Consider the following 16,586-nt stretch of genomic DNA (forward strand, 5'->3'; position numbering starts at 1 on the left):
TGCCAGTGCGGCCCCAGTGTGTTCACTAATCCTCTGCATTGTCTTCAGCAAGCCTCCTCTCCTCCCTCTCCTTTGTCCCCTTCATCTCCTCTCTTTTCTTTGGGAGTCTTTCTCCTCCTAATTGCTCACAGAAGTGTGATCTTTGGGGGTCCACTTCATGGCATGGCTCCCTGAATTAGCTGAAGGATCCACACACACACACACACACACACACACACACACACACACACACACACAGTCTCATTTTAATCTTTCTCCATGACCATCCTGTCCTACACACCCTCGACCAAAACTCAAAATTTGCTCCCCCTCTCCCGAAGTATCCGTCTTATCTTCTGCGTTCACATTTTCTCACTCTGTCCATCTCTTCTTCACTCTCTCTTCCTTTTTGACTCTTTCCAGCTCCCTCTGCCCATTCACACATTCTTATACTTAATAGGATTAAGGTCTCCAAAAGGGATTTGAACAAGATGATTAGTTTACTGCTCTGCCAACTCTGGCCCATACCCTGCCACACACACACACACACAAACACACTCGTATATAGATTCACGGGAACTCCCAGTTTGCTGGACCTGGGAACAATCTCGTGGCAGTATAGGGCACGTACAAAAGAGGTTCAGAAACTGTATAACAGTAGGTGAGTGTATGTGTGTTTGTGTGTGTGTGTGTCCAGTGTGAGAGAGAAAGAGCAGGGAGGAGGGGAAGGATGAGGGGTGCATGTGTGAGAATTGAGTGCTGCTCTTTCATGCCCAGGTCTTCTTAGACACGCAGGGCGTCAAAAGCCCCTCTCACTCTGAAAAGACCCTTTAGAAAAGCAGCGCTAAGCTCTTAACACTGGAGACCTGACTCTGTCACGCACACACACATGCACACACACACACACACACACACACACACACACACACATTCTGGCCACCAGAGGTGAGAAAAATAGACAAAGAGGAAGGTCAGTAGATTTACAAAAAGACTTCGTCCACACGATTCGGACTCAATCTGAAAACAATGTGCCTTCATTCACATTTTCATAAAGATATCTGACCAAAGCAATATGAAAACTGCTAAATCTCTGTTTGTTCCTCTTCTTTTGGATGGTAAAAACAAAATTGTGCATCACAACTAACATCTGCTAGAGACACAGCCTCATTTCTCGGTCTCAGCTGGTTAAATCTTTGTTCTGCCTGCTCCTATAATGAGTTTTTCTAAGTTTCCATTTACATATTTTTCTGTTTCTGTTATCAGACACCTGAACAATCATTTAAAAAAGTTATTATGCTACCTGTTTACCACGGCAACTTGCAAAACAAACCTGTTTTTTTTTTCATGCAAACTTGTCTGACAAAATTAACATAAAGACATTTCAGTGCTAACATTTGTGCTGTATGATCAGCTGTGTTGACATTTAACCTGTTTAGATCTACCATCTATTCCAACAGACATAACTTTTCTAGGATGTCTAGATCTATGATTGCTGTCATATGACTCTCCCCAAATGCACAGACTAATTTGATGGATGTCTGTAAGCCAAACACATCACCTAAAGTGGACTGCATTAGAGCCATACCTCCTTTTCAACAAGCAAGATTGACCAAAAGGCAAGGAGGAAGTGTGTGGCACATTTTAATTTATTAATCATATTGTTTGAGTACATTATTTTAAACTGTCTTTAAAACAAACATGAGATGTTGTATTACTTTTACATGTCAAAAACTTATATTACAGATTTCTAGCTTTCACTCAGGATTTTCTTTTCAAAAATATCCACCATGGAAAGAAAAGGGGAAATATTTTCCAAATAGGGAAATACTGTTCTAATGATACAATCTGCTTCTGATGCATCTGATTGATTATGTATACAGCATATTCATCTCAGGTTTTCAACATTTTGTTTTGTGGAGACTGAAATTGATGATATTTTGAGTAGTAGGAACAAATACAATACAAATTTACATGACTTAAACATTTATGAAAAATAAATTAACCCATGTTTTTGTTTTTAACAACAAGGTCTGTTAATGTTTATTATCATTGTTACTATTAGGTGGTTAATTGCATTTAGATTCTCCATCCCTTGGAATGGACAGAAAAAAATAACACCAATTAAGTGTACTAATAAAAAAATTCTGGTGATTTATGAGTGCATTCAGAAAATAAATCCAGCTTTACAATAGTTCTTTTGTCAAAAAGCATGATCACAGAGTGGGTTACAGGTGTTAGACAGGGGTCGTCTTGCTTACTTTACTGCCACACCGTGTCTTAGCAGGCTAACAGCTCTGTTTTCCTCTTTCACACTAAAATGTGTCACTGGTGATTTCAGGTCCATATTTATGAGCAAATGTAAAAAAGATGCATTTTTAGATTCATTCAGCCTCCTGTGGTCAAAAAGAGGCATGATGATAAACAGAGTGAAAGTTCAGATGAAGAGGGATGTAAGATTTTTTTAGTCACTGCACCTGTGAACAGTTAACAGTTAGTACTGGAGTCTGGCTTTGAAGAGAGCATAGATAAGTTTCACTTTTAGTTTGGTTTTATAGAGAAAGACTCTAGTAAAGATGCATGTTTAGGAAGTACTGAGCATACGATTGGATAAATGAGACTTGGATTATTCTGCACAAGTTGTGTGAGAGAATCAATAAATCAATGTTCACCGATTTCCGTGGACGCACATAAGACAAAAAAATGTCTTTACTTATTCAATGTAAATCAGCATGACTAATTTATACACAAGTTGTCATTTTATGAGTGAAGTATTCCTTAAAATCTTCCTGTCTTGGCATTATGGCCGTGTGCTGTCAATTTTCAGTAGTTGTGTGTGTGTGTGTGTGTGTGTGTGTGTGTGTGTGGGTGGGTGTGGGTGTGGGTGTGTGTGCGTGCATGTTTCAGAGGGTTCTTAACTTAGCAGCGTGATATAGTTCCTGTGTGGATTTAATACCTCCGGCCCCTTCAAACAAAAACACACACACACTCACTCGCACACACCCATTCACACTCACTGGGCTCAGCAGGAGCCGCTTTTAATGAAGGTAACCTCCTGGTTTTAGGCTTTTAGGCACAGGGGCAGAGGTGAGGGGTTAAACTTTGGGGAAGTCCAAAAGACCAATTTCACAGAAAAGGAACGGAGAGAGAAAAGAGGATGGAAGCAGAGAGGCTGACAGAGAGGGAAAGCCAGAGAGGGATATAGAGAGAAAGAGGGGGAAAGTGGTGGGTGGGACGTCTACCAAACCATTTAACTAAAGATGAAATTGAATCAGGTGCCTTGGCACAAAACTGAGGGAGAAAATCCACTCCTAAATCCCTAAGAAGTCAATTTCCTCATAGGGGGAAAACTTACTATTCACCCTCTCTCTCTGTCTGTGTGGTGGTCTGAGTGATGAATAGGGTTGAGAGTGGCCTCCTGCACTTCCTTAAGAGCCCCTCACCAACTCCAACTGCCAATCACATGTGTATGCATGTACTATGTGTGAGCACGTGTGTGTATGTGTGTGTGTGTGTGTGTGTGTGTGTGCTGTCTCTCTTGTCGTAGATCACAGGGACAGAGGGACATGAAAAATCAATTTCCAATCATCTCAGTGCATCAGCAGATAAATGTATATGTCAGACACACAGAAATACACAGCCACACACGTACACACTTAAATACTGTACACCACCTCTCGTGTACCGTATAGGTTAAACCCCACTTTTGTGTGGCGTTCACCGTAGCTACATTACTATAATTGTGAAAGTGAGTTGTATATGCTCCCAAGTGAACATGTTAAGTGTGTGTGTAAACACACTCCGGCCAACATTAGCTGACTGTGTGTGACTGTGTGCTGTCGAGTACAGTGAGGTCTGTGTGCGGCCTAAAATACAGACATACAGACTGTCAAGCTGTCAGCTCCTCACATATGACACATTAACAAGTTTTTACCGATTTCTACATGTGATAGGCAGATGAAGTGGATGCAGACTGCAGGTGTGTGTGTGTGTGTGTGTGTGTGTGTGTGTGTGTGTGTAGGGTTAAGGAGCACTTTCGCAGTGTTTATTTGGTTTTAGAGTTCCAGCGGTTAAAGGAGCACGGCTGTTTTCCAAACCCCCCTGGTCGTGTAAAAACAGTATCAGGATACACTCTATTTGATTCAGACCAGCCGCTCTGTGTGTATGTGCGTCTGTGTTTGTGTGTGTGCACGCATGAAGAGAAGTACACACATGTTTGTGTTGTGTGTGTAAAACAGCAAAAGTGAAGGCTCTTTTTCATCTACCTCTGTTTGTAAAGTCTTATTCCAGGATCACGTTGATTGATCTCGGCATCAGAGAGCACTCAAACATGATGTGAACTTGCCTTTACAATGTGTGTGTGTGTGTGTGTGTGTGTGTGTGTGTGTGTGTGCAGGTGTAGAAGTGAAGTCCAACTGAAATTATGTTATTTGTAGTGCTTTATTTATTTATGTAAGAGGAAATTTAATTTTACATTAGTTGGCTGTTTGAATTCTGTGCAACAATTTTTGGCCAATCATAATTTCTCCAGAACCAAAGTTGATGTCTTCAGTTTGTTTGTTTTGTCTGACAAAACAGTCCAAAGTCCAAAGATATCCAGTTCAGCATAATTTAAAACAGAAAAGCTGCAAATCCTCACATTCAAAAGCTGGAACCAGAAAATGATTGACATTTTGGCTTAAAGCTGTCGTTGGTAACTTTTGTAAAAATAACTGTGGGTCATATATGTTAAAACTGTCACTATATGCTCACAGTATTACATGAGACAGAGAGTCTATGGGAAAAAAAATCATATCCATCCCCCTTGTAGTACTTCTAGTGGCATTTGCAAGAATCCACCGCAGCTGAGAGAGAACAACCAATCACAAGCGAGGAGTCTTTAACGCAGCTGTCAGTCAATGTCAGTCACTGCTTGTGTACTGTGGTCAAATTAGACAGCGCTGATCAAATATAAATCAAGATTCTGCTACTGCATTGCATATTTCTCTCCTCACATGTTTTCAGTGACATATTTTAGTGTACTGTTTAGCCGTTTTCATTCCAAAAGTTGTCAGATACCACCGCTTTGTCAGTGATCTCAGCGTTAGATACAAATGCACAAGGGCCCCTTTCGTGGCAGTATAATATGCACCAGGGAGTGGCAGTTGTTGACACAGTGGCCACCAACCCATCATCAAATACTGATGCTGTGCCAGTGGACATCCGCGTTAGATACCGACACACAAAGGCACCTTTTGCGGCGTCATGAAACTCAACAGCTGGCGCCAGTTTGAAATGCCACTGGTAGCAACGTCATATAAAGCAGCTGGAAAGTCCCTGTAGGGCGGATGGGAGGGAAGGTGAATGGGTCCAACAAACTCTGAACATTCACCTGGGATCCCACTTTTCACTTCCTGTGTGAATGTTAAGCCAAACCATTTTTTTTCTAAACCTAACCATGTGCTTTTGTTGCACAAAGAAATAAACATAAATACGAGGTGATTTCTGTTTTCTGTGAAAACAGACATGTATTTTGAAGACACAATACATGTAACAAGCGCAAATGGACATAGCGTCATGAAACGTTAACAACAGACACAGGAGGATACCTAGCACGTCATATGGAGATCCGAAAGTCCACTGACCAACTGCCGATATTTGACAACTCGGGATGAGAATGCATTGGTTTAGCTGTAACATTAGGACCTGGCCACCATGTTGAAAACAGTCAAGCTTAAATGAGGCACTGCCCACTGACCAGAGCAAACTATCTAATTTTACAGCTAAACAGTGCACTAAAATATGTTTCTGAAACATTTGAGATGAGAAATAGGCAATGCAGTAACATAACAAAATGCTGATTCATATTTGATCAGAGCTGACTAGTTTCACAGTTCATGAGCAGTGATTGACATGATTGACAGCCGAGTTAGACTCCCTGACTCTGACTGGTTGTTTTCCTTCAGCCGCTGCAGATTCTTGTGAATGCCATCAGAAGCACTACGAGGAGAAGGAGGGACATGATGTTTTCACTGTGTCATGTACTGCTGTCTGAATGTAGTGACATTTTCAGCACATGCTAAAGAGTTATTTTTGTAAAAGTTACCAACTGCAGCTTAAAAGAAGTGACTAAAATTATTAAATAAAACACACAACACATTTTAAATTTAAATGTATTTGCATAAAGCAGCAGTTACTTTGTTATTACACAGTGACGTTGACTGACAACCAGAGCGCAGTCTGCTACATGCAAAAAAGCCACAAGTTTTGTGAATATCTTGCAACTCGTCCTCCTATAAGAAACTAACTTCTATGGAGGAAAAGTACAATGGCTTATGTAATGTTCACGGGATTGATAGCTTGTTTGGTAGCAGCTTGAGCATCTTAAACATTTACTTGCAGATGTCATGATCAGTGGGTGTAGATGCAGAACGTTGAGGTCCAATACCACTGCAAACATCTGTCCCTTTGCTAATAAGCTACAGTTACTGGAGAAAGTTTGTTTACATTGTGTCTTTGTGCCCTTGCTGCCTCAGCTGTCAATCAATATCCAGGCTTCGGAGGTAGGGAGGGATGAGGGGTAGGTACAATGCAGGGTGATGTCTGTATGACTTCAATATGTTTGTAGAAGAAACAGAAACAGGCCATCCTCCCACAGGCTTGGAGGCTGAAGAGGCGTTCACTTTCACCTTTATTTGCAATAAAGGGACTAGTTTTGTCATTTCAATTGGACATTAATAAAGTCGACAAAAGATCATCCTTAATAACAAAAATACAACCACTCATGTTTCTCCATCTTTCAAACGCCCTCTCTCTTGTGTTGTTTTAAATTTAGCAACAAATGATCACTTCAGCTGCAGGTGCAGAAGCAGCAGGTGGAAACACAGGAGGTGGATGATACCTGCAGTACTGATCGTACGATCACACACAGACAGGAATGTGAGGAATGTGGCTGGGCATTAGCTGTTAGCCGATTAGCATGGTGGAGGTCACAGTGCCACAGCTGGGGTCAAGAGCTGGAGGGTCAGTGGTGAAAGGTCAAATAGTCCGTCTGGAACTTTGGTCTGTGTTGGTGACGGATGACACACACACACACACACTCATATTGTCCATCAGTCTGAGAACCCATTAAGTTGTCCAAGTGTCCTGTTTCCAGAAATGTTTTTCTGATGTTGAGATGATGAGATGCTTGATTTTGTAGTATCTGCATTTCACATCCAGTAATATGTCTGGATCCTCCAGACAGCTGAATTCACTCCCTTGTCTTTGCATTACTTTATTTATATTTGCGCGTGAGTATGCGAGCGTGCTTTACACCTCATTTCATGTAACTATTTGTGTGTACATCCTTCAGCACCTATGCATGTGTGTCCTTCACTAAATCAAGTTGCTATACCAACCAGCGATAGCATGCGTTTCACTGGCTGCAGGCGGTAGATTTAGTTTATGTGAGACACCTGTTCATGTGTTTGAGTGTATTTATGTACTCGTGTGAGTGAAGCAGGGGAACATGTATTAGCACACATGTCTGTGTGTATGTGTGTCACCGACTGCAGTAAATTTAGTGTTTTTCTTTTTTTTTTTTTTTTTTTTTTTGCTGTTTTCCAAGCTGCGGCTTAGTTAAAGTGGCTGAAAATTAAATCTCTGTAAACCCCAGCGCGCACACACACATCCATCACTCACTCCTTAAAAGCAGAAGGGGGGGTGGTGGCGGGGGCGATGGAGAGATGAGTGGGAGAGATGAGAGGAGGAACAGGAAGCTCTGTTGGAAGCGGAGGTCACTAGTGCCCCCTACAGGTTGTTAAAGCATTTATAGCCTGGTATACCTGAGTTGGATGGATGTTCAAAGCAGACAATTGAATTGGCTCCGGATACGTGGACACTTATCGGAGGGAGCATTTTTTGTGTCACTGAGAGATGAATAGAGACAGCTGATTATATTTGGCGAAGGAGTGCTCTGTGTGCAAGGAACTCAATCTCGCAGATGATCTGACTGGCTCTGAAGTTTCCCCCCACTGCATTTTGGTGATTACATCAAGTACTTATGCTGCAAAGCAAGTGGCTCTGTGACAGCTTGACTTAACTCTGCCACCTTATTTCTTCCCTCTCCCTTCTTCTCTCCATCTTTCTCTCTCTGTCCAGTGATCTCAGCGAGAACCAGATTCAGGGGGTTCCAAGGAAAGCCTTCAGGGGAGCTGTGGAGATCAAGAACCTGTAAGTGGCACTTTAGCTATACTTTCTGTGCATGTGAGCGAGTGTATGTGTGTGTGCATTTGTGTGTGTGCATATGTGTGCACATCTGTCACTTGCTTTCCAGGGTGTTGTAAATGTGCACAACCCCCATGTGCCTGTGCATCAATATTTCATTGTGTTAAATGTCATGTGCCTCCTGCTTGCTGTATTGACTGGCACCGCTGCTCGTTAGCAGCTCTGTGTGTGTGTGTGTGTGTGTGTGTGTGTGTGTGTGCGTGTGCATGGTCACGTCACTGGCATTTCTGTTGTTTCCTCTCTTTGTTTTGTCTCAGTCATAGTTATGATGATTGAAGATAATTGTTGGTCATTTTGCAGATAAAGTAATTGCCCAGCAGTAATTCTAGAAATATGGATTTTTTTGGACTATTTGGCTGCATCCCAGTTTTTTTTCCACATCACATAATTTTTTTGAAATGCCTTGCAATTATTATAAAAGGACAGGGCACACTGTGTGTGTCCATGTGAATGTGTGTGTGTGTGCATTAGCATGCGGGTGACAGCACATGATTTACTGTCCTTATGTCTTAATTAAATTGTTTCAGCAAAGCAATTCTGAGAAAAAAGAGAGAGAGAGACAGAGAGAGAAGGGGGAAGGAGGTAAAGAGCAGTGCATACAAATTAGACGTCAGATAGAAGAGAGCAGGAAAGGGGAATGGATACAGAGATGAATTCGTTGTGAAATACATCTACAGAGAACAATGAGCTTGGGAGACAGAAGTGAAGCAAAAGAGAAAGTGAGTAAGTGCGAGGGAGACAGAGAGAGGTTGTAGATGAGTTGGCTGTCTGGCTCGAATTTCACCTCAAAATATACTGTAAGACACCTTTACATCCCACAACAGCTTCCTTTTTTTTTCTCTCTACTGTGTGTGTGTGTGTGTGTGCAGCCAGTTGGACTACAACCACATCAGCTGTATCGAAGATGGAGCTTTCCGAGCGTTACGTGACCTGGAAGTGCTGTGAGTACCTGCTTATTCAGTCAGCCCGTTAACAACAGCAGAGCTCTGATGAATGATGAACACTAACAGCAGCGGGACACGGAACAGCTCATATCCTCGTTGACCTTTGAAACACTGCATTGCTTGTGCAGCTCCGGAAAATGGACGGCTTCATGTATATTCAGGAATGACACTTGATGCCTGATCACGGACTGTCACTATCATCTCATAATGAGTTAATTGATCACCACATAATTAGTGCCACTGCACAGACCCCTTGTCAGCCTGACTGAGTAGCTTGTTGATTTTCTTAATGACGGATATTAATTTTCATCGTTTTACGAGGAAAAGGCAAGTTGCTTTGATTTTAAAGTCAAAATTATGGATAATTCGTGTGAATATGAACTAATGAACTGGGAGTGGTGTAAAAGCTGAACAGAGGTTTGAGCGTAGTCAAGTTCACTGACACCCAAACCGATACTTTGTCAATTTTCAACCAGCTTTGTATCATAACAATGTGGGAAGTATGTGTTAATGAACTGTGGTAAACTTCCCTCCATCTAACCAGCACCCAGATTTCCCTGCTCCTCTCTCAGCTCAAAATCTGCCAGATGATGCATTTCGCTGACTCTTGGGCTGTTGCCTGAAATACAGATTGTACTTTTGCATTTTCATATGCTTGCCACCACAGACACAAAGACCATAGAAGCGGATCATGAGACACCTGACGCCCCATCTTTCTCAAACTCAGATCAAACTGTAAAACTAGGCAATACTGATCAAATATAAACCAGTTCTGTTACTGTAGTGCCTATTTCTCACCAAAAATGTCTTCAGAAAAATATCCGAGTGCCCAGTTTGGCTGTAATATGAGAATTTGTGAACAGGAAGTGGCTGCTATACTGTTTATTGTGTTTTTTAAATGAAGGCTGAAACTGTAAAACCCCACAGTGCTGAGTAGATATTAACCAAGGTTCTGTCACTGCATTACCTGTTTCTTGCCTGAAATGTTTTCAGAAACATATTTAATAATAATAACGTAATAATAATAAAGTTTCCTGTTTAACTTTAATACAGACAGTGTTTATTGGTCCAGTGCAGTGAAGTGCATTATTGTAGTTATAAGTTTTCTACCTATTATCCTCTTATCAAGTATTTGCATCTTCTGACTGCATTGACAGCCCAGTTTTATAAATAGACCATTTACAGCAGTGAAATGCTTCTTTAAATTTGTGATTTATCTCAAGTGATGTCAGTGAATGTACATTTTTTTGTGTCCAACTTTTACATCATAAATTACAGTCAAGTGTTTTTGCTGAAATGCTCATTTTGTTAGCTTTCTAGAAAGACACTGCTGTGCCTGTTTCCAGTATAATCGCTGCCAAGGTGTCAAATATTTCTTGTGCATCCTGCAGTTGAATCAATCCTAAATCGAATGAGTTTGGATTAATTAGACTGTAGCTGCAGTAGGGTGCAGTCCCTCGGGACTTGGCTTGGGAGGCAGATGGTCACTGGTTCAAGTCCCCAATACGGACTAAATATGGACTGTGGCCTGGTAGCTGCCAAGGTGCCCTTTAGCAGACCCCCCAAAATTGCTCCAGCGGCACCACACCTTGCATTATCTGCCCGAGTTGCATGTGTGCAGTGTGTAAAAAGAGGGATAGGCGACATTTTTACTGCCAATCTGTCGACTAATAAGTATAAAATTAATATTAATATAATTAAAGTTAACATTATATTTTCTAATACTGTGTCTTAAAAAAATGAGACACAGGTTTAATCAAATGAGCCAGGTGATAAGAGCGCTAATTAGCAAGCAGACTCAGTAGGAGAAAATGTTAATACTACAAATTTTGTGGTTAACAAGGTGCAACTTATTTGAGAGTCAGGATTCACCTCTAACCAGTGTTTAGAATTACACTAATTATGTGGCACTCAACGACTTCTGCGCCCAACTGTGCTGATTAAGCCAGTTCCCTGTGTTAGTGTACAACAACCCTGTGACTGCATAAGAGTCTGATGAATCTAATGGCGTCGTGTTTTGTGCTCCTTTTCCCCCCCTTAGCACCCTCAACAACAACAACATCAGCCGACTGTCTGTGGCCAGTTTCAACCACATGCCAAAGCTCAGGACCTTGTAAGTGGCTCCGCTGAGTATTTGGTACACATTACCATCCCAATGGGAAGGATTCCTCTCATTCGTGCCCGTTTGTACAATTGATTGATCGATCTGTACTTGCACCTCTTCCTCCCTATCTCCACCCTTCCTGCTCCTGTCTCCCACATCCTCAAATCTATTATTTCTCCTCTCCCTCCCCTCCACCTGTTTCGCCACTTACTCTCCATCCCTTCCTCTCCTCCCTCCCACCACCTCTCTCCCCTAGTCGCCTGCACTCCAACAACCTGCAGTGTGACTGCCACGTGGCCTGGCTGTCAGAGTGGCTGCGACAGCGCCCCCGTCTGGGTCTTTACACGCAATGCATGGCCCCGCCGCACTTGAGGGGGCACAACGTGGCTGAGGTGCAGAAGAAGGAGTTTGCCTGCACAGGTAGGTTTATTTGACTATTTGCATCATTGTCTATTTCGTGACTTATATTCGCTTGGTGTTTTACAGTAGCAAACCCAGCTTTTGCTTTGTCTTGTTTGCTCATGCTTTTCAAGATGGGGACGAAGGCAAGTACTCATCTTCCATCGCATGGCTTGGCTTTAACCCTCACGCACTGCACTAAAATATGCACTGATCAGATTTTCTGTACAGCATATGATATAAAAAGAGCACAAGATGAATAGTCAAGATCACTATCACATTTAGGGACAGTGCCTCTCTAACTCACCTGCACACTTTGTTGCCTGGCTGCTGGTTCACACTTTTCTTCACTGAATTCTGTCAGCTCCAACATTCTTCGCCTTTGGGATTAACACCAAGCACAACTATGATCCTTGGATAATATTGGCCCTCTGTCTCTGTGTAGGTCACCAGTCGTCATCATCTTCCTCCTGCAGTGTGTTACAGTGCCCAGAGTCCTGCACCTGCAGTAACAACATCGTGGACTGCAGAGGGAAGGGACTGACAGAAATACCCACCAACCTACCTGAAACCATCACTGAGATGTAAGGCACACACACACACACACACACACACACACACACCTGCATTACTCTACATGCACACACATGCACAAAAGCACCCTCAGTGCAGTGATATTTCTCTTGCTCTTTCACCGTGCTTCCCTCCATTTTCCTTCTTTGCCTCTTTCCACCTTTCTGTTTCACTACTTCTCTTTCTCTCTGTGCAGTGGAATAAAACCACACATCTGTGAAATGAGAAAGCCTGGTCATGCAGCTCTTCCCTGCTTAAGAAAATAATGAAGGGATGAGGGAGGAAGAACCGCAAGATTAATGTGAAGGACACGACTAATCATATCTCTATCTAGAGGGGACATCAAGAAAATATAACCAGCAGATTTAAAGTGACGAAGTACCAAGCAGAGCTTTAGAGACTCAGAGTCACAAAAATGAGGACTCTAGATGTGACTTGGATGAGACTGTTTTGAGATTTCACTTACATGGGCAAAAACATTAGGGGCAGGTTGCACCAACAGGGCTTACACCAGGTCTTAAGCTAAGTCGGTCACAACATGCCCTTCTAAGTTCGACCTCAGAATTATGCTGGTTGCACCATCTAGGCTTAAGCCTCCCTCTCTCTAAGACCAGGCGTAAATTTTATGCCTTGTCAGGAGCAGGTGTAAAGTCAAAATCTCAACTGTTTCTGTATGTCATCAGCCGGATACACAACACAAAAGCCACAATAGTTGAACAGCAACCCACATCAGCTTTCCTGCTACAGTCTCCATTTATCTAGTCAACACACAAACATAAACACGTCTTGTCCTCACCTCAGCCTGTTGAATGAATGACCAAACAAACATTTACCAGTAAAATGTGCACCGCTAATTTCCGTTATCAAGCAAGATAGCAAGCTTATTAGCTGGTCAGCAGCAGTACATTAAGCAGCACAATATAAACTTACTGGCAAATGTCACTGTCGGTCCGTTCAGACACTGGTCTAGTCCTCAATCTTTAATACACTGTTGGTCCATGAGTTGTGAACTGCAGCCAAGTTTGTTTACCTTTTTTCTCCATTCTCTTAGAGCATCATCTAGCTACCAGCTGCTGTCAAGCAAACACAGACATGGTTCTCCTGTACAGTTCTATAAATCTTTGTATCTTGATGTCTGTGAAATTTCCTTGTAATTTCTCTGATGTTCATTAATAACGTTGTAGCAAATGATAAATGATAAGTAACACAATAACAAAACAGTGGGAGAATTTAACAGTGTATCCTAGCAACACATATACTGGTAGGCAATAGCCAAAGTTGCTGGGCATTCACATGAACACGCATTGCTAAGACAGGGCGTAGTTAAGACTAGGCTTAAGTTGGGTTGGTTCAACTGACGTGAAGTTCGTTCTAAAGACTGGTCTTAACAAAGGCTGACTTAGCAGTTAGGACCAGGTTCAGTTAAGACCAATTGGTCTTAACTGAACCTGCTGGTCGAGAGGTCAAACTTGACACTTGACCGCTCGAGACTTAAGTTCTTGTAAAATCCTGGAGAAAATTAAAAATCAGCATTAGACAGGCCTTTTATATTTAATTACTAGCTCTTACCATTAAAGGAATTAATCAGCTATTCAGCTATGTAGCCCAACCATGTAACAAAGCTTTGAATGGAAAATTTTAAAATGCTGTGTTATTCTAGTAGTATTAGGCATTCAGAGATCTTGCTTATGATGACATAGCTTGCACTTGTCTTGACTGAAGACTTGACAGAGACATGAAGACTTTATTTGGACTTGTCTCATTTGGTTTGAGACTTGACTTAAGACCTCTCTCTGACTATAAACCTGCTTTGATGAACTGAAACTGTAAATGGACTGAGCAGCTATGCAAAGTGCTGGACTGACGATCGAGACCAGAGGGTTCTCCTCAAGGACACTCAAAATGTGGACAGAAGGAGCTGAGGTTTAAATCACCAACCCTGCGACTAGTGGACAAGTCTTTGACTTGACTTGGACTTGTTTTGAGTGTTTTGTGACTTGATTTGAAACATGCTTTGTCCAGACTTGAGATCTGACTTAGACTTGTGTTGATTGATTTTAAGTTGAATTAGACTCATCTCAGTTGCTTTTAAACTTGACCTCAGGCCTGCCATGACAAGACCTGAGACTTGACTGCTACTTCACACAGCTGAATTGAGACTTGACTTGAGACCTGCTATGATAATACTTTATACTTGACTCTGATTTGTCTTCTTTGATTTAAGACTTGACTTGAGAGATGCTTTGACCAGATGTGAGATTTGACCTGTCTTGACTGACTTGAGCACTGACTTGGACTTGTTTCAGATGCTTTTAGATTTGACTTCAGACCTGCCATGAAAAGACTTAACACCTGACTTAGACTTATCTCGACTGATTTGAGAGTTGGCTTAAGACATACTTTGACCAAACTTGAGACTTGACCTGTCTTGACTGACTTTTGCTCGAGATGAACTTTTCTGGATTGACTTGGGAATTGATTTCAACTTTGTAACTTCAGACCTAACTTGACTTGGACCTCAATTGATTCACACTTCACACTTGCTTTTTAAGGCTTCATGCTTGAGCTGCACTGATATCTATTATCTAGTCTTGAGACTTAACTGGAGACGTACTATGATAATACTTAAAGACTTGATGCGATTACTTTAAGACTTTGATGTACTGGAGACTTGACTTAAGACGTGCTTTGACCAGACTTAAGATTTGGCTTGTCTCAATTAACTTGAGAATCGACTTGTCCTGACTGATTTTCATTTAACCTGTCTAAGTTGACTCGACTTGCACTTGTCTTGATTGCTTTTGGACTTGACTTCAGACTTCATGACAAGACTTGAGACTTGCATTGGACCTACTGCAATTGACTTAAGACACAACTTGAGACCTGCTTTGACAAGACTTTATACTACTTAATACTTAATTAAACTCATATCTTTTTATTTTAGATTTGACTTGGACCAGAGTCGATTGACTTGAGGCTTGACGTGGACTTGCCCCAGATTATATAAAAGCAGAATACATTACATTGCTACAATTTTCCTGTGTGATCATTCAAACATGTTAGTAATGAAGAAAGGACTGGAATAAAGCTGAACAGAAGAGAACAGCAAATGAAAAACAAACTCATTTTAGGGAAATGTTTCACAATCGAATGGTTGGTTTGCAAATCATGTTCCACCGCCTTTCTTGTCACGGTGACTGCACATGTGAAATGTTTAGAGAATGCTTGTTTGGGTCTGTTTTCTCTTTTGTTTGCCCCCTCCCACTCTCTTTCTCTCTCCTGGCCTGGCTCAGTTTGTTTGGGCCTGACTGACACAGGGTCAGACTGGCACTTAATGGACCACTGCCCAGATAGTTAAGGGTGTGTGTTTGTGTGTGCGTCTGACTGTGCACATGTTAAAGAGGGCGAAAGATCAGAGAAAGTTGACAGACTTTGGCAACGGTCATCAAAGCGCCTTATCTGGGAATGTTCCCCTTAGCCAGAGCCCCCGGGAATGAGCAGCAGTCAACGATACAGCAGAGATAGCTCTGTGATATGGAAATGTTAATGTCGCTCCTCAATGGTCTGTGTGTATGTTTGGTTCCAGACGACTGGAGCAGAACGCCATCAAGGTGATTCCAGCTGGAGCCTTTTCTCCTTATAAGAAGTTGCGCAGGATGTGAGTAGATGAGGAGATCCATGTATTGTGCACCCTGTCAACTATCCACAAAAACTTTTGTTTTCATCCTGTTTTTGTTGACCTCCGTGTTAAACTTTACATGTCTTTCTCTCCCTCGCTGACTCTCTGGCTCTGGCTCTATGCCTCTCTGTCTCTTGTTTCTTTTTTTCTTTGGATCTGTTCTTCACAGAGACTTGAGTAACAACCAGATATCAGAGCTAGCCTCGGACGCCTTCCAAGGTCTGCGCTCCCTCAACTCTCTGTGAGTACTGTGTGATGTTTGTATTTAAGATGCAGTTTACACAAAGCACCCCAATATGGCACTTTGTATCTCAGGAGGAATATCTAAGGTCTGTTTACACCAGGAACTGTAACTATAACAATAACAATTTTAGCAAACAACAAACCCACATTAGATAAAACTCTAGGCTACATGTACCCTATGGTAACTACATAGGTGCAGCTGAAATTAAGACTCAGAGGACAGCCAAATGACACAGCTTAGTAAATTATATATGTAAGATTTTTTTTCTCCAAGAAAACAAGTGACATTGTAAATATAAATAGTTCAAATTTAGACAGCATTTTTTCAGTGGCAATGATATACTTTGTTGTCTAGAACAAGGTGTCCTAACTGACCCTACCCGCTGTCCTGACCATCCCAAAGAGGCAGACTTTTGGGAAA

At 41.8% G+C, this 16,586-nt stretch overlaps 1 protein-coding gene across 7 annotated transcripts in view; it reads left to right on the forward strand.

Moving 5' to 3' along the window:
• Positions 1–16,586, forward strand: part of slit2 (slit homolog 2 (Drosophila)) — a 122,698-nt gene that overhangs the window by 67,291 nt on the left and 38,821 nt on the right. For all 7 annotated transcript variants that reach the window (XM_078164322.1, XM_078164303.1, XM_078164310.1 and 4 more), the window contains exons 5-11: positions 8,098–8,169; positions 9,093–9,164; positions 11,209–11,280; positions 11,528–11,691; positions 12,116–12,254; positions 15,830–15,901; positions 16,092–16,163. In XM_078164322.1, coding sequence (XP_078020448.1) covers positions 8,098–8,169; positions 9,093–9,164; positions 11,209–11,280; positions 11,528–11,691; positions 12,116–12,254; positions 15,830–15,901; positions 16,092–16,163 — 663 coding nt within the window. The remainder of the gene's footprint in view (positions 1–8,097; positions 8,170–9,092; positions 9,165–11,208; positions 11,281–11,527; positions 11,692–12,115; positions 12,255–15,829; positions 15,902–16,091; positions 16,164–16,586) is intronic.

Source organism: Epinephelus lanceolatus, chromosome 3, assembly GCF_041903045.1.
Source record: "Epinephelus lanceolatus isolate andai-2023 chromosome 3, ASM4190304v1, whole genome shotgun sequence".
NCBI lineage: Eukaryota > Metazoa > Chordata > Actinopteri > Perciformes > Serranidae > Epinephelus > Epinephelus lanceolatus.